This window comes from Cuculus canorus, chromosome 4 (assembly GCF_017976375.1).
Source record: "Cuculus canorus isolate bCucCan1 chromosome 4, bCucCan1.pri, whole genome shotgun sequence".
NCBI classification, from domain to species: Eukaryota; Metazoa; Chordata; class Aves; order Cuculiformes; family Cuculidae; genus Cuculus; species Cuculus canorus.
In genome coordinates, this window is record NC_071404.1 from 46,131,266 (window position 1) to 46,150,255 (window position 18,990).

General features: G+C 36.6%; 1 protein-coding gene across 3 annotated transcripts in view; it reads right to left on the reverse strand.

Annotated features, from left to right (window-relative positions):
- Nucleotides 1–18,990, reverse strand: part of LOC128851995 (uncharacterized) — a 59,600-nt gene that overhangs the window by 38,704 nt on the left and 1,906 nt on the right. For all 3 annotated transcript variants that reach the window (XM_054064847.1, XM_054064848.1, XM_054064849.1), the window contains exons 3-9: nt 18,730–18,799; nt 17,241–17,371; nt 15,481–15,569; nt 13,872–13,971; nt 12,594–12,637; nt 11,340–11,417; nt 1,991–2,187 (exon numbers count right to left, since the gene is read on the reverse strand). In XM_054064847.1, the coding sequence (XP_053920822.1) occupies nt 1,991–2,187; nt 11,340–11,417; nt 12,594–12,637; nt 13,872–13,971; nt 15,481–15,569; nt 17,241–17,371; nt 18,730–18,799 (709 nt within the window). The remainder of the gene's footprint in view (nt 1–1,990; nt 2,188–11,339; nt 11,418–12,593; nt 12,638–13,871; nt 13,972–15,480; nt 15,570–17,240; nt 17,372–18,729; nt 18,800–18,990) is intronic.

The window sequence follows — 18,990 nt, forward strand, 5'->3', positions numbered from 1 at the left end:
TGCACTGCCACAGAAGAGAGTACCTTTCAAAAACAGTCCTCTCTGCCTCAGGAACACAAACAACGAAGTGGTGACTAAATTTATTACTTCAATGAGCCTTTTAGCAGAAGGCCTGAAATGTTTGTTCATGAATGTAAAAAATAGTTAACAAAAAAGCAGTTTGACTTCAGACCTGATAGTTATTTTCCACCTAACAGCCAGTTACTGCACACTCACACAGAACGTACAATGTACTGTAGCTGGCTGGAGTGGACTGCAGGCCTTCACTTGGTAAAGAAACAAAACAAGAAAGATGAGAAATCAGTGAGAGCTAATTTGCTGATGGCTTAGTAAGTGAAGGGATAACTTAGCTTTAGCCTCTTGTCAGTAACAGAAAGATAATAATCTGAACGTATGTTCCAGGGCAACTGCCATGTTCAGTATTAGGACTATTAATGCCAAAAAGAAACTGAAGAAACTGATTACTGCCACGGCATCAGGTTTAAGCTCAAACTGGAAAAAATAAATAGGTGCAATTCCTTGAAAGTTAGCAGCGCGTGATCAGCCCCACATGTCAGAAAGTCAGAATTATACTGTAGCTCACCTGTACCTAACCTGTGCTTGCAAACATTTAGGAGGCAGTTCAAAGCTTTACACAAATACTCTGAAGAGATCAAATCAGAACATATCTGAAAAAGTGAATGTGACTAGCAGAAATTTTACACATCATTGAAAAAACTTTTGTCACTCTCTGCAAAACTGATATAAGGTTAATTTAACTCTCTCAATACAGAACAACATCCCTACAGTCAGGGCAAAGATCTGGAAGGATTTCATGTTCCAGAACGAGTAATACAAACTAAAAACCCCACAAAACAAACTGCATGGCATCCATTGACAAAAATAAAACAGAAGCATCTCTCAGTTCAAATACTGCAAGTAATCCAGCACGACAATAAAACTGGCAATGTAAACAGCAAAAATAGATAGCTTGCCTGTTTTTATTGGTGTACGTGTCAAAGCACTTCAAACTAAAAATATTTAAGAAATCTGCCCATTTTCCATCTGCTATATTTCTAAAAGGGCCAACTGAAAGTTCATGTGAAAGTTCATTTTAAGTTCAAACATGTCATATCGGGTCATTTGCAAGCTAAAAGTTCATAGGAAGGTTAGGGTTTCTTTTCTTTTTGAAAAAAACCTACAAAAAAACTAGTAGCTAAAAGCAGCAAGCTGGCCTTATCAGACTGCCATTTGGTTATGCTGTGTGAGTAGAAGGTTCACTGTACAATGTTATGGTACTTTCATTATTGAAGCAAATTATTTTCGATTATTTACAGTGTTTTGAGTTGTATCACAGTAAGTTTTTAATTTGCAATTAAGAGTTGTCCTAAGTTTTATAGATAAGTTCCATCAGAATGAGAAAGGATACATAATACAGATGCATTAAAAAGAAACTTCAAATGACTGTAGCTAAAAATCTTTTTCAAGTTGCCTTATCCAACCTACAGATCTTCAAATATGTTAAGCCTGGGTCTTTTTGTTTGTTTTGCTTTTAAAGCTAAGATGGATACATTATATCCATCTCTATAGTCTACTGACTGTTCAGAATTTTGAGGACAGCAAATGGACTTTTTAGAAGAGAGTTGCAGTTAAAAAAAAAATTTAAAAAAAAAATCACTGAAACCATCGTGGAGCTGTCTCAATGCTGCCCTCGCAGAATATCTAGTTTAAAGTCTTGGTAGGTGCAAGACATGTATTAAAAACTAAAACAAAAGCAGTAGTGATCAAAAGTTTGCATTAGCCAGCCAGCAAGATAAACAAGAGCATGATTTAAATTTCTAAAGGAATTTTAACAGAAGTCCTTGAAAAAAAATAAGTTTAATATAGTATGACAACCTAAGGAACTGATTTAACAAGAAATAGCAGGAGAAAACATCAAAACTAAAGTAACTGCTTTAGTTTGATAACCCAGTTCACTAATGCACATCTCTTAACATATAACAGGACCAACCTGGAATTTCGGTGATGGAAACTTCGGAAAAGTCACATGTGACATCTGGTAAAAGATAGCGTTGAGGATTGCCCAACTCATACACCAACTGTTCAGCTACAGTGCCAAAAGAGATTAGTCCCCCTGTGTCAGGTGGCTTGGAAAGAATAAAGTCTCCTTCAGAGGAACATTCTACAATGGGAAAGCCTATGTTGTGCCTAAAACATGAAAAACATTGAAAAAAACTATAAATATGAAGGGAAAGTGAAAAGGAAAATGAGTAACAACATACCAGAATTTTATGGTAATGACTAATTAAATAAACAGATTAAGAGTTATAATCTATATGGTTGTTTCTGCAGAAACACACACAAGAAATGCAGTGAACAAACTTCTTGACTACAATAATAAGATGATGCATTTTATTGCTTGGCAAAGAGGTGCAGATATAACAACAGATACCAACAACGAACAGATAGAAGTGGCGAAGAGAATGGTGAAGGACACTAAGAGAAAAAGTTAAAGCAAAAAGAAGCCAAAAGAAATAAAGGTGTATGCTTAAACAGAATCAAAACCGTGATTGCTAATTCTAACCTATTTTGGTGACAGCAGCACACACAGTGTGAAGGTGAAGACGTAACTGCACTCAGCACTCTGGATTTGTAAAAAGGCAGTCAAAGCAGGAAGAACAGACTGTGCTGGAAGGGATGAGATGAAGGGAAGTAGGAGACAGGAATAATCATACCTATTAAAGTTAAATTAATGTGTTAATAATAAATTATACACAGAAAAGTTATAACCAGAAAACAGAAATATTCATGGAAGTTAAGATTGTCAGCCCAGAACAGTAATAAAAGACAGAATGAACAGAAAATTGCGAGGCATAGAAAAAAGAAAAGCAATACAACAGAAAATTATAGATATGTTTGTAAATTTAAAATACTCCTCCTCCTCCTCACACTGTCACAAAAGCAATATATGGAAAGTGGTCGAGTAACTTGCAGTAAGAGGAAGATGCTAGGCATTACAGCAGCATGGCAGAATTTTCAGGGTTATATGGATGAGACCTAGATATCTACTTTCCTGGCTAAAAGGCTTATGTTTTATTTTCAGAGAACTTAAGCAAAAGTAATGACTGAAAAACAAATTAAAAAAATATTAGAAGTATCTGAAAAATAATACAGAGCTTTAATATTCTTCTTAAAAGGCTACCTGGCTCAGTCCCTTCTCACAGGAAGTGGAAATTTTTGTAAGTAAAGTGTCCCAGAGACACAAAGAGAACATAAAAAGAGGAGCTAAGGAGATACAGCCCCTTGCAAAAGCAAAACTGATCTAAAAAGGTCCTCATAATGAAAGGTGGTAAACATCACCCTTCTCATTAAAGTCAGTGACATTCAGATACTTTGTACATCCTTAAAAATCAGTCCACACCCAAAATTAATTATTTTTGGGTGCTAGTGGGAACAATGTGCTGAACATACAACCAAACTGGTTATCAGCAAAGGTTAGATGAACATAGTTTGTATAACATAAATCCACAAAGTTTTGAAGGAAGTAAGCAAAGAAACCAGTGAACTCTTAAAACGACATTTGTAAAAGTTCATGGGAGTTTGCACAGATTCCTTATCATTGGGAAGCTTCAAACATAACCCTGTTATTTAAAAAAAGGATTAAGAGACAAGCTCTGAAACCAGAGATCAGCAACTTTAATACTGACAGCATACAAAAGTTGGAGAGTAGGGTAGCTGGAGGACACCTAGGAAACCCACAGCAAATCAGTAAAGATTATATTTAATTAGACTAGTCTTTAAAACTATTTAAACCGCTCAACAGATAAAGGGAAATTAAAAAAAACACCCTGGTGAATACAAAGAATTTAATGGAATCAACTGTTTTTTATAGAAGTTATTTTCGACTTTAAGAGGAAGAAGAGAGAAAAGAAGAATGTAGCATTCAACATTTTAAAGTGTGACAGACAAAAAAATCTCTCAGTTCTTGGTCTTGAACATTATTGTAGGGTAACAGACATCTAACATATGTAATCATCCCAATTTTACATGTAAGGAAACAGATACAGGACGCATGATGATTTGCCCAGTGTGACACAGCATCAGTGACTGAATAGGGCTACAATTAAGAAACTTTTATGCTCCAGGTGCCATGCTTGTGTGCTTTGACACTACAATTGATCTGTCTTAGCTATTTGCAATAGCACCAGGTACCTTGCTAGCAGGCTCAACACAGCTTTTTTTGAATGCCCTACGCAAAAGTGAAGTCACTTCCACTACGACAGATTTCCCAGTGCAGTCTATCCCACCACAGTGACAACTGCTGCAGCCGGCTGGGATCTAAGTCATCAGCACATGCAACTCTTAGAAATTCCTGTACCCACTCACCAGCCATCTTTGTTTTGAAGGACAAAGAGGTGAACTGTAGACACTAGAACTCCTATTCTGAACCACTGAGTCTACCAATATGGATTAAACTATAGTTTACCCAAGCTCCACTCTCAAAAGACCCAAATCATTAAAAAACAAAACCCAACAACATAATGAGGCAAAGAGAAAAATGTTTAAAATCTGGCAAGCACTTAAGTGAGTAAAAGCAGACCAACTATGGAAGACAGCAAGAGGACAGAGTCAGATTTTCTTGTTATTTTAGGGCCTCCAAAGTCAGAGGACTCTTACAGTAGAATTTTTTATGCTGCCAGAGTTGCTGGAAGAAGATCATATAGGAACAAATCTACTTTCTGGAAGAACTTCTAAATAGCCTCCAAGGCTGAAACATACTTGTTATATTAAAAAGAGACTCAGCTCTTACCACTTGCAGCAAAGGATTGGCCCAAAGCTTGCAAAAAAGTTGCATGAAAAAGAGAAGACGTTCTAACACAGATGAAAGCCCCAAACAAAAACCAAATCAAAACCAAACACACACATCCACGCACACACACACCCCGCTGAAAAAAGAAAAAAAACAAACAGGAATGACAAAAGTCTTCCTAGGAAAGGCATGCTGACAAAGGACACTAGCATGTCCTTGTATGTGAAGAATTTTTAGTTGTATTTGAACCATCCTGAAATCCATGACCCAGAAGGTCAGCAAAAAGAACACCACAACCAGAGACTTACTCTTGGGTCATCACTTTCATTGCTACTCTGTTTCAAGAGTCAGTGATGGTATCAAGGAAGACTTTTTGCTTTAGTGGGAGATAAGGGGGAAGGATGTTTCCCCCTTAAGGTCCAGCTCCACCCAGTGAACTTTTCATAATGCTCAGTTAGTTGCAGAAGACGTGTTTTCCCAGGTCATGCAAGTTCCAAAAGCTTCCGTCACTGTCTCACAATTCAAAACATACAGATAAAACAAATCGAGCAAGAAGCCCCTGCATCCCATCCGTACTGAAAGTGGATGACCACAAAACCACATACATTCTACACTACCTGCTAGTAGACGCCAATAATAAACTACATTAACATATGCATGCTTAGGAGAAAACATATATTGCTAGAAGACATTACTTAAAATTAATTTTCAGTTTGGAAACAAACTATGACATGATTCAGTCAAGTGACAGCTAGTCAAAGCTGGTGTTAGAGCTCACTAGTAGCAATAGCTACCTGGATGGGGTATTCTACCACACACCACAGGTAGTATGATCACATCTTCACCTTGATCAGCACTTCTACTGACATAAGTCACTCTTTGCCAGATTCGCTAGTAGGTTTTGCTGACTACACACCGTATGACATCCAGTCTGTAACATGCCAACTTTATGCTGGCCGTAACCCACAGCCAAGTTGTAATTTTGTACAGTGTATTTGGGGAGTTAAACCACAGAACTGTGAACTTCAGCAGCAACTATAGCCATGGCATTCAAAGTGGCACAGGGGCAAAGCAGCACACTTCAACAATAAAAGAGCTGCATCAGTAGAGTAATAGAATCCCCTAGTAATATGGACCAATACGAAGCAACGTAAACTATTCTGAAAGGAAACTACTAAAATGAATAATAATCAAATTATGTGATCATGTACCTAGTAAAATACAATACTACAAATGAAAATATTACTTTTAAAACATTTTTAGTAGTTCTTTTGACACAGAGTTAAAAGAAATAATATACATCAGTTCATGACAGGAGATGGCAGCTACCACTCTTTTATCCAAAATGTTTGGTTTGGATTGTGTGTTTGGTATTTAACAATAAATAATTTATATGCATTAGCAAACCAGAGCACTGAATAAATTCAAGCTCAGAATAAACTTCAGAAACCCTCTCCAAGATGAGGCCAGATGAGGAGTTAACAGTTAAAGCAGCTCCTCACTGACTACAGCACAAGGGTGAAGAAGTTCCAAAACTGGTTTTGCTGCTGAAGCCACCTTCTCGTCAAGCACCTATGGCTGCTGTCCTACTCTAATAAGAATCGGGGCTCTGAAACTGCCATCAGTTCTCTGCTGGCCAACAACTTACTCATGGATTAATGGGACAATGCATTATCCAACTCCTGTGCAGCTTCTTTGGCTATGTATCTTACATCTTTTGCATTACAAAAGTAAAGTAAAAATCCACGATCAGTACTGAGTCCTGTTTCGCCCAGGGAGAAAGACACTGTCTGAGATAAAACAGATATTTCCTCCCTCATAAGGAGCCAGGCACCTCAAGTAACTCATTCTGGCCACTAAGGAAACTACTGGCAACAAAAGATGGGACAGTTTGGGTAGTATATTTACTGACAAGGGAAGATGCTCCAATGAAGAAAACAAAAGAGTCACAGCAATACACGTGACATGGAATTCATGGTATGAACCTTTAGCTCTACAGCTAATGCAGTTTATTGGAATGCGACATAACAAATGCCATGCTGAGAAGAGCTCTAAAGCAAGGTTCTCAACTCCCTGGGCATGTATTTTAATCGCAATGCTGTTACAAAAAAAGCAGAAACTGCTACAACTGCTAACAGTGTTCTTGCAACTAATTCAAAACTGCTAACTTGTTAGGCAAGAGCTTATGCATAATATATACACATCTCTTTACACATAGGTATCAACATGTTTTCAAATTTTTGCTGCAATTTAAGCAAAATTTATTGATTGCATCACTTATCTCATCTGACTAGGGCATTTCAGAGTACACATTGTATGTAAACTCTTAATGCCTAGGCAATTTCAGGCCAATCAGACAGGCTGCCTGGAACAGCGGATGCTACAGAGAGAAAGGCATTCCACATTGCTAATTGGAACTCACATGCTGGATTCTCTTCAAGTACCAAATTAAGCAATCTGGATCCAGCCCTTAAGAGACTACAACTATTGACTTACCCTTTTGGTCATCCCAGGCCAGAGGATTATGCAGGCTCAACCTTGTACACTCTTGTCTTAGGGCAAAATGTCAGTGTTTATCATCTCCTCAAAATGATTACTCTACTGATCACCATTAGCTTATTCTCTCCTGCATTTCAAAACAAAACAAAACAATGTACTAATCACCCACTGGCACTAAACAACAGAAACAGACAAAATGTCTGGGGTTAAATGAAAATTAAATACAGCGCTGCGCATTATCAATATCCTTCTGGCATCACAGTTCATTTAAACACATCATGTGAATTCCCTATTGAGTGCTGTGCACTAGACATTAAAGAGGGTGCAGTGATGTATTATCACTTCTTCTGACCATCTGCTGACATATTTTACTACACAAATAACAGAAAAGGAATAAGTGTCTTTTTTGATAACATTTCTTAAAATCAGTCATTTCAGACTGCTCACTAGTCTTCTATAAACTGTGAACTAATGGTTTCTTACATTCTCTCTGCTAAACATCTGAGAACTCACACAAGCAGCATGTCTCCCACTTGAAAGGTAAAAAGCATTTATACCCTTTACTTGTCTGCCTGTTTTCACAAAAACTGGACAAAACTTTATAGCTTCAAGAGTCAAATACATTACAGAGATACACCCAGCAGAATTAAAGAAATCTCAGTGCCTTATGTCAGTAGAAAGAAATTGACTAAGTCAAGCTTTTATCAACTAAAGTAATTACAGAGTCACAAGTTGGAACATGCACTTTACTTGGTAAAGTAAGTTTTTAATATAAAACAAGACAACAAAGAAGAACAAATGCCTTAGGTTTTAAGAGCTAAATATTCAATTGCCACAATATACCCACATGAACATTCCTGAGACTTAAAGCAGCCTTGCGCAACAGAAACGAGTTACCAGAAGTGGTCTACATCAACCATTTCAGGAATTTTTTTTTAAAATACCAAAACAACTAAAAACTATGTTGAATGAATGAAGTGGGTCCAATCCAGTGCCTCAATACTCAAGAGACAAGATAACATATGGATGGAATGTGAGCTCTGACTCTGACTTGCCCGGCTTTATTTAGTTTAATTTAAAGTCTTCTTGTTTACATAGTTAATTATTTTTGCTTAGGCATAAGCTATAGACAGATATGGTTTATAAGCCTAAAATTTGATAAATTATTCTTCTTTCTGTTTACAAGTTAGAAAACTCATAGCCAACCGTCCTTCTTGGCAGTGCATTTACACATTTTTCGGCAGCCAAAGAGAGAAGAGCAACGTGGACTACTGTTCTTGGAAAAGAAAAAAAGCCCTAAAGACAATCAATAAATGACCTGAGTCTAACCATAACCTTACCAACCCTCTGCAATAAGACGTGAGGAAAAGAGAGAGATTGCCCCCTAGTGTTTAGTCAACAGAGAGCAGCACAAAGGCGGTGAAAGGTTTTCTTGCGCTCTAGCGTAATGGTTCAGTAAATGTTTGCAGAGCTGGATAGTAAGTGGTCTTGGCTGCACGAACACACTCATGACAGTGAGAAATCTGTACGTGAAAAGCTCCTTAATGACACACACACAGATTCTTGCACATTTATGGACTCTCTTGGGCTCATTTGAATTTAACTATGCATCACAGACACTATGATTTATTGAGATCTAAATTACACACGCTTACTTTCAGAAGATTGCTGAAAATGTAGCTTTTCTTAAACAAGGAAGAAATCACTAAAAAACTACAGTCAGGTAACTCCTGCAAACTCTGTCAGTGCTCTGTTGACCTACCAGCAATAAGTAATGTTGGTGGCAGCAGGTATTGCATGTTTTGGTCATTACTGAAACTATGAATTATCACATTATCAGTGTGTGTTACAACACAATGCATTATCTGCATGCATTGAAAACTGATTCAGACTGTCTAAATAACAAAAGTCCCATCCCACCAAGTTTCTTTAACTTAAGGAGTCAACAAGATAAGTAAATATATTTTTCTGCAGCCCAAAAGCTTCCATAGTATTTTCCTCTTCATGCATTTGCGCCTAAGTATAGTAAGCAACTAGTTATCGGGGAGAGGAGAAGGAAGTGGGAAGCAGCAAAGCTCTCTAACAAACTTCCTCCCCTTCCTTATTCTCTGCCTCTCCAAATATGATATTAAAGCTCACATATTATTTTGGTTTTGACTAGTTCCGGGATTTTATCATACAGGCTTACATGTAACATGTTTTATTTCAAGAATTTCATTAACTAAGTGCCTAAGACTTTTTGAATTTTCAAACAAACCACTAGTTTCAAAGAACCATAATTAATTCTTCAGTAGATTCAACATGAAGGTAAATAAATTACTATCATTTCAGCACAAATACAATCATGCATGGTTCAGAAGTATTCATGCAGATTTATGGGGACTAGGTAACAGAGCAGTACTGGGTGCTAACCTATATTCTTTAGTAGTGACTCAAGTCAGCACGAGTCAGCTCTAAGCCACAAGACTACTATCATTTTAGACACAGTTATATAACTTCTACCTATACAGACACATGAGTATTGGCTATGCATATGCAATGTACATACACGTCTGTAAAATTAGCTACTCCGACTACAGTAATTCATACCTTAATATACTCGAGCTTCCTTGAAACAGACTGCCATTTCTCATAGAAAAAATCCTTAAAAATAAACAACTACCAAGCATTTTAATAAGAAAACTAGCATTCTGTTTTTTCCTTTCATTCATTTATAAAGCAAGACAGAGTTTCAAGAGATTGTAAGAAGCTTTGTGACACAGCACAATAAAATCATTAGGAGATTAATCAGAATAGCAATAAGATTAGTAGTTACAAATTTCCAAACTGAACGGAGTGTCTCATTACTATAAATCCCCTCATTTGATTCCTCGTAGAACACAACAGTGAGGAGTGAATGCAGTTTGTTCAGAGATAGTAGCCTTCTAATGGGCAAACATAAGTGACTAAATATGTTTCTTTCAGTGCCATATACTCCTTCACCTGCAAAGCACCAGTGCTGAGGAACTCAGAAAAGCAGAAGACACCTTTCAGGATCGTGCTCTGAATCAGCAACAGCCACTACAGGGAGAAGAAAAAAGCCTGGCAGCCCTTAGGGGATTACCTCGGGGGAACAGCTCTTCAGCTTGCAGGGCACAGTGTTCTTGGTCCACCTGGGCTGCGGGCTGCCCCCAGTGGTCTCCTTCTCAGGGTCAACTTGGAAGCAGGAACACACCTGATGAAAGCCACCTTTCTCTCCTCCATCTTTCCCAACACTTTTCAGCCCTTTCTTCCATCACGTAAAGGAAGTATGGCCTTTCTCATGACAAGGCACATTACAAAATACCTCCCTCTCATCTCAAGGAAAATAGGAATAAACCGCAAGTAGAATCACTTATCTTAGACAAAACACATTCCCTACTCTTAAATGACTCTTAAAAACAAATTGATCAAAAGCAGGCTACATTAGTCCTTCCTTGTGGTACTTCTCTGCAGGCAGAATGACCTATCTAGGTGAATGTCTAATTCAGGAGGCCTAAACACAAGATACACACACACATTTTTTAAAGGACTGACAGCTCAACACATTTGTGGAGATCAGCTCATACAGTAGGAGAGGACTTTGGCATCCATTCATCCTTATCAAAGTAAATTATATAAAATTTGTGAGTGAAGTGTAGGCCACTCTGATCTAAAGACTGATGAAACAGCATCCAAAATACGCATATTATCTTTTCCATTACAATCATATATGCAAACCAATAACAAAACTTTCAAAAAATCAGATGATAAAAGAGGAAGGAAAAAAAGTCAAAGGGCTATTTTTTTTTTTTTTTTTTCAAATAATCTGCTTCTTAAGTTAACAAAGAAACCCTCCAATTTACCAGGAAGGAAAATTGCAAAAGGGAGAATAGGATTGCAGAAGAGCAACATTAAGGTGGAAAAGTATCATGCGGCCCATATTGCATTCCCCAAAAAAATAAAGTAAAAGCAGTTTTCAGGGCAGAGATATAGTAGGAAATCTCATCTTTGGTCCACTACAAACATATGTGCTGATGTCACGGTCACCTACCAGTCTGGTACTGCATGCCAGTCAGTGAATATTCCACCTGTACATTGAGCACCGCATTCAATGAGATGACCTGCAAGGCTGGAAAAGAGGCATTCAAGTAACTAAATATTCTGTAAAATCAGGTTCCACAAATACAACTTTAAAATACCATAACACAATAGAAATAAAGCTAAATAAAAGAACATGATTTTTTTTCCATAGACATCCAACATATTTATAAATTACACATTGAACATAAAAGGGGAATCTTAAAAATGAATTAATAGGAGTTGAAAGAAGTAACTTTTACATGAAGAGTCAAAAGAATTTCCCAAAAACAAATGAACACCTAAAAGATTATCTGACAACAAAACACAAGTTTCATTGGTTGTTTCAAGAAGTCTCAATCAAAATTCAGTATCTTAGCAGTCTGTATTTTGTGCAACTAAATATGAAAAAAAAAAATAAATCTAGTGATAGAAGATCTCACATCCAATGTGAAGGACAGAATGTATTATGATTATGTACTATGATTTTCAAATCTTTGATTGCAATAGTCTGTAAACACTCAGAACTAAGGGGAAAATCCTCATCTCTCCATCCTCCCAAACTCAGTGGAGCCAGAGTTTCTCTCCACATTTATTCTCAAGCAACACAAGGACCAAGCATACTACTATTAGGTGTTCTGGGGTTACCTAAGCAGTCACTCATTTTTATGGACTTCAACATAGTCAGATGATGCAGAAAGTTAGATGTCAGAATTTTGACCTATACTTTCTGCAACACATTCCTAACCTCTTTTCAGGACTTATAACTAGGGTTTTCAAACAGTTACTGACACTGAGCTTCTGCAAAGCCATACAAGGATGCTAACCTCTGACTGAATCTCCTTCTGTGCATCTTTGAGGATAAGACATGCTACATCTTAACTATCAAGAGTGATGGCCAAATAGAAAAAGCTGGGAATCACTGGTCTGTACTTTAAAGATTTCACCTCTTGACATAAAATGGACAGCAAGAGGAAGTTACGCTGTTAAATAACATCATTCACTCCTTTTCTCATTTTGTTGTTTTAAGTTGGTTCCAGAATGAAGTTTCTATAGTTTCAGTTCCAAATGAGAGTATTAAGTGATCCTTAAAAAAAAACCCCAAAACCTAACCAAACCATTCAGTCAAATCAATAATACGCAAAATCACTAAGTGTTTAAAGTTACATTCTCCTAGTATTATATGATATGAAATTTAAATTTACCCATTTCTTCTTATATCATTTACCTTCCCGCAGCTAGCAAGTCAAATTCATCCCTATTCCAGCCAAACTAGAAGAAAAAAAAAAATATGTTCCATATATAAAAGTTTCATACAGTACAGAAAACCGCACATAGCATATTCACTGCTTTAAGTAACAACACATTGGGTATATATCTATTTAACTGCTGGAATCTAAAGAGCAACAATCAACAGATGCTGTACATGGATTTGAGTCACTATATAGTAAATTAGTAAAAGAGCTCTGATGTCTTTCAGTTTTCCTCTTATTAACACACCCAAATAAATATGAGTTCTCAAGGCCACACCCTCTTCAAAAGAAAACCTGGAGATGCGATATTCATATTATTCAAAATTTGCATAACCCAGAGGTTTAAAAGTCTAGCACTATTTTGAGTTATGTAAACATACCACTATGTGTTTTCAGCTTTGGAAAATTATCAGTTCCTGGAGTACTACCAGTCATCCTTAAAAACTGGAAGTATGTTTTCTGTTTAACTAGAAATTATCTTTCCCAAGTTCAAGTGAGGAATGTAGTAATTGTTTCTTATTTAGAACTTAGTGGAAAACTCCCTAAAACCTTTCAATAAATCAGATAAGGCCTCTATGGAGTAAATAATATACATTGACAGCTATTTTGAGACTGTAAACAGATAGCAATAAAGTAAAAAGTCATAATGGTAATTATAAATGGAAAGTTTAATTCTAGCTTAGGCAATGTTTGACATACACGAAGTCAGAAGAACACAAAGTTTTAGAAAGGATGTTTGTAACTAGACACTAACACATACCCCCATGCTCCTTTTTTAAAATATGTACTGAAAAAAAAGCTTCCATATTTCACGATATTTGATCACTCACCAAAATGCATAACCTGTTAAAAAAACTTCAGGAAACCATATATCCCGTTTGTGTAACTTGTTGCGTTTCAACACAATATTTCTCAAATTCCTTAAATTTCAACTACTTAAAATAAAACTGCTTGCCCACTGAAGAGACCAGCGTTTTAGACCACCTCTTGTGCCTTGCCCCTCCCAGCTCAGTCCCCTCAAAAGCCAAAGTGAGCCTACCTACACCACCTTGTGGTAAAGAAAATATCCCTGCCATAAGTTTAAGAAAAGTGAAAGCTGGCAACTTTTCACACATAAAAGTTAAAAAAAAAATTACGAAGCTCATTATTTTTAATTTACAACTACATTTTCATCAGAAGGAAAAATCTGACAATGATTGCTGAATATCCATTCAGGTACGTTCATTATCATATGGAAATTAACTTGTACTTACAGAATGAATGAGTGGTCCTAATACAATTGCACTGTCAACGCATCTACCCGTCACAACAATATCAGCTCCAAGATCAAGAGCCCTACTTATTGGTCTTGCGCTAGAGATGATAAACACATAACAGTAAGTACTTTTATTTTTTTAAAGCATATTTTAAAAAAAAAAATCAGTTCCCTGCCCCCCACAGGACCAAAAATATCTTTAAAATCTTATAGCAAATGAATTTGAACAAGCAACTTGTCATTTTTTTACATACAACAAGAATATTTTAAAAAGCAATTATCAGAACACCCTATCAATTTCAAGTGCCTAAATGACACAATTGAAACACTTGTTTTCATGCTCATAGCAATCATCTTTAAAGTAGTACATAGAAGGTCACTTCCATTAGCAATACAAGCAAATAATTATCTTAGTGATGTAAGCATAAGATGTAAGCGTTTTGTTCTCTCTTCTTTGATTTGTGTTACTTTTTAAATTTGTTAATAAATTAAGAATCAGCAGAACTGGAATGAAAACTTTCTCACAGTTAGGTATCTTAAACATTTTTTTCTTAGATTTCACTTCAGTTTCTCATGATCTGCAAATGTTGCAAGTCAAACAAACAGAAAATCCAGCAACAGAAAACACAAAAGACTAATATAAAAAGATTCATCTATTGAAAGGTTCTTATTTCACAGAAATACATGTTGTGCTAGGTACATCCATACCCCATTATCTGCCAGTGATGCATTTTTTGGAAGTCCAATAATAATAACAATAAAAGAAAGCACAGCAGTTTTTCCACAAAGATTAATGTAAAAGATGGCAGATTGTGTACACCAAACAGAAATACAGGAGGGATGACGTATATCACATGGGGGATGGAATAGCGAAAACAACATCACCAGGACCATTAGCTAGAAGAGATGCTGGATTTGGGGAACGCCCGACTCTTGTCCCATTACTTAGTCCTTCCCCTTTGATAGGCATGAGTGACATGGACTCATCTGAAGAAGTCGATGGTGACAATTAAGATTCAACTGCTCACAAACAGGTATTTATACCACCTGCATTTAGAAATTTACGGGATAATTTAATAAATGGGAAATTTATTAGTATCATAAAGGAGGCAAGGGAGATATTTCAAAACAGTAGTCTGTCCTGAAAAGCCAGCTTCCAAAATTTCAGCCATACATAGCCTGACAGATAATTCAGCGCAACCTAATGGAACCTCCTACAGGACTCAGAGCATGTCCCAGTACCTTAATTCCCCTGTTGCACTTCTCTACTGACAACGTTCTAAACAATTGCTCCATGCAGCAATAGCATACTCCACATATGAAAAAGGATTTTTGCAATTGTTGTAATCAAACTAAAACTATTTTGGCTCGAACTAAAACCTGAGGATTCACAAGACATGTCATGCTAAGGAGTCACAACTGGCAGGTTTCTAAGCTAAAAGTTTGTTTACAAGTTGCAAACAATTATTTCTTTCTGATTGCCTAAATAACGCAAAGGTGAACCTCCTATACTAGGGTGGATCTAATTGCAAAATAAAACTATTTCATGTAGTCAACGTACTAAAATTATTTTTACATAATAAAAGGAACTTGTTTAAGTAACTCACCCAAGATACGCGTTCATGCTATGAATGCCCTCTGGAAACTGTATGCCACGCTCTAAATCAGTAATACCAGCTCCTTTTATGTTTTCTTTCTGTTAAAAATCAAACAAAACACCAAATCTATGAGTATTCTGCAGTATCTACTGTAAGTCTTTTATTAGGATCAGACAATAAATCCACTTCACAGCAACTCCAAGCGAAGTATAATCATTAAAATTAGCAACAAAACAAATCAGTTGAATGGCTAAAAGCCCAAGACACGCTTTTCACCATAGTTTTCCAGCACACAGAAAAATAACTCGGTCTTTAAAGAATGCTAGTCCACTCACAGACAATCAACTACAACAAATCGGCAAATTCCCTAGGCTTTTAAACTGCATTTAATTGCTGCAGGACTGAATAAATCAAACCCAGCAAACAGAAATGTGTCTGCCATAATGGCAACAGTGGTGCAGCCAGAAATAAAGGCTAATTCTGCAGCTTCAGGGGATTCTTACGATACATTGTGTTTACAGAGAAGCAAGTACAGGGGTGGGTGGTTTTTATCTTGCATTGGGAAACCAGTTGATCCAGGAGCCAGCGATTGCATAAATGCCATGCCTAATGCTAGTTACACAAGGGATCTATAGTGTGGGAAAAAAACTTGTAGTTTGAATTACTTTTGTATTCTACTGAAAGCTTCAAAACCACAAATATTTCCTAGTGTAATTTACAATGTTTGATATTAACAGTACAAGCTGCCTATAGACAGTAAAATTGTACTGTTCCTGTAAATTAAGTACTGAAAATAGCATAGAAAATAATCCATTTCAGATTAGGAATATCCATGCCAAGCTTGAATAGTAACAATTTTACTGTTATATCAGTACTGACATTCTGGACCACTGATGCTAAAGTAACCACAATAGGGCAGAAGTTTCTTGAAAGGGAGTCCAAGCACTGCACGTAACTTGCCAACAAAGAATCTTACTTGACCATCTTCCACCTTCAACAGCATGCAAGGAGTAACAGAGCCTACACAGATAAATAATTTTCCAAGTTACAGGCAGAGATTTAACCATAGCATAAACCTATCTCCTCTTAACCACTATCAACATCTAAACTGCTTTCACATTATCTTTTCAGGTATGGTCAAAGCTTTTCTGTGAAATCAGATTTCACACATAAAGCTTCATCAAAAGTTAAAAAAAGCCATATATTTCATATCTAGATTTCAAGTGGGTTCTTTAATATTAAAACTTTGATCCTCCCACTTAGCATTACCCTGCTGGCCATAAACTAATTACTTAAAAACAGAAGAACAGTAACTTGTCAACAATATAACAGCAGCAAATGCCTGTAGATGACTAAAAACAGCCAGAAGGGAGAAATGTTTGAACACAAGGTAACTACGTTACATTTAAATTTAGGAGTTTTAACATTCAAGACTATCTAGTTTAGACAGAAAGAATGAATAACACCACATCCTAGCTTCTCTGGAAGTGCTAAGCAGACCTTAGATGAGATTCACAGTTGGCTTCAAAAAGATAAACAACAGATCCACAGTCTTATAAAACTCATTCCCATCACACACCAAACATAAGACATGCCAAGAATTGTTTTCATCCATAAAGATATATTAAAAATGAAGCAACATTTTTAGATGCATTCGATAGCAGAAGATTACTACATAAAGATACACAGAGTAAGTTCCTGTAGGAGAGTAAACGCCACCTTCATGCACAATCCACTATCCCACTAAGACTTATGACGAAGTAAAATACCTCACTCATCAGATCATCCCCAGCAACAACCGCTATTTTCAAATCAACATCTGCTTTCTTTGCTACCTCCTCGAGGGCAGCTGCACAAGCAAGTGGATTAATTCCACCAGCATTACTGATGACACGAACACCTAAACAAAAAAGACAAAAGACAAATTAAGTTCAGCAGCAACAACCACTTGTATTTTAAAAACTTAAAGCATGCTAAAACAAAAGCAAGATATTGCCTTTGCAAGGCGACAGACACCTGATCAAGTAAAGTACTAAAGTCACATTAAAAAGAACCCTATTTAAGCTGTGAATGCAACATTGTTTACTGAAAAAGTAATTTGTTACAGATACCTCTTATCTTTCCTTTATGCCTGGAAGGAGAAAGGAACCAAAAAGACATACATGATGAGGCAGTCAGACAGTATCAAAACTCCTACACAGGAACAGTATTTGACATCAGTCATTCAAGCATCCATGCTCTCCAAACAAACGCATTTCAGCAGAAATATGCATCTATCTCTATAAATTCCAGACTGTGTTAGCAAGGTATCGGGTACTTAGAATACTCTTTCTCCTCTCAAGCTCAGAAAGCTGCAAAGCTAAACTAATGTAAACAGAAATAAAGTAATTGATCATAAAATAAGTGATACCCTAGAAGCACATAGGAATGTTGAAAAAGTTTAAGCTGCACTGAAAACTTCTAGATCTCACGTTTCAGCAAATATCTGTAAGGATATTTTCTATTTACAAAATAAAGCTACAATAAGAAATACATGCAGGTATATGCATGTATGAGGTCCAATGCAAAATAAACTCCGAGACTAACCCTATGGCTCAGGAACCAAGAATGGGAGAGAAGAGAAGAGAAGAGAAGAGAAGAGAAGAGAAGAGAAGAGAAGAGAAGAGAAGAGAAGAGAAGAGAAGAGAAGAGAAGAGAAGAGAAGAGAAGAGAAGAGAAGAGAAGAGAAGAGAAGAGAAGAGAAAGTTTTCAATTATTGACTGAAGCTTACAGTGAAGAGACCCCAAAGATGAAGTCAGTGCTTAAAAGGAACCCATTTTTTGTCAGTGGAAGACATGAAAGCAAAACCAATGGAGATCATCAACAGCCTTTTTAGAAATTGATCTGTGGAATTGTTTTAAGCATTTGTAGCATGGTATGTAGCTGTGTGTCAACTCAGAAGACCAGTATTCTGAAGGTGGTTGTAGTTGATTTTCTTAATTTGTTAAATAAAAAGAGCTACAGGCACAGTCTCATTTTTTTGGTCAGACCTCATATTTGTAATTATACCAAATGTATCAAACCCAACGTAAATCTCACTATCACACCTGCGCTTAACATCTATTACAACGGGATTGTTGCTGATGTTTAAAACGTTATTCCTACAGGACAGCAAAATGATGGGGTAAAAAGCTGCTGTCTATAGTTCTACAAACCACACAAAACTCACCCAGGAAGTGAACCTAATTAACTTATGAACCCACACAAAGGGTAGCATACCTTTCCTGTGTATATCTTTTATATAGGGAGCCATGGCAGTGGAGACAAAATCTGGAGTGTAACCTAAAGTCTGAAAGAATTAAAAACTGTTACCATTTGTTATGGTTAAGTCAATCTAGTCCCTTTTCTTGGTTAACACAAAAACCAGGGAAGAACAACCAGCTCTTAATAACATAAAGCTATAGAAAAGGTCATCAACGCTTTTATTAGATGAAACTAAATTCCCCCCCAAGGAATTTGTGGATGCCTCATCTCTGGAGG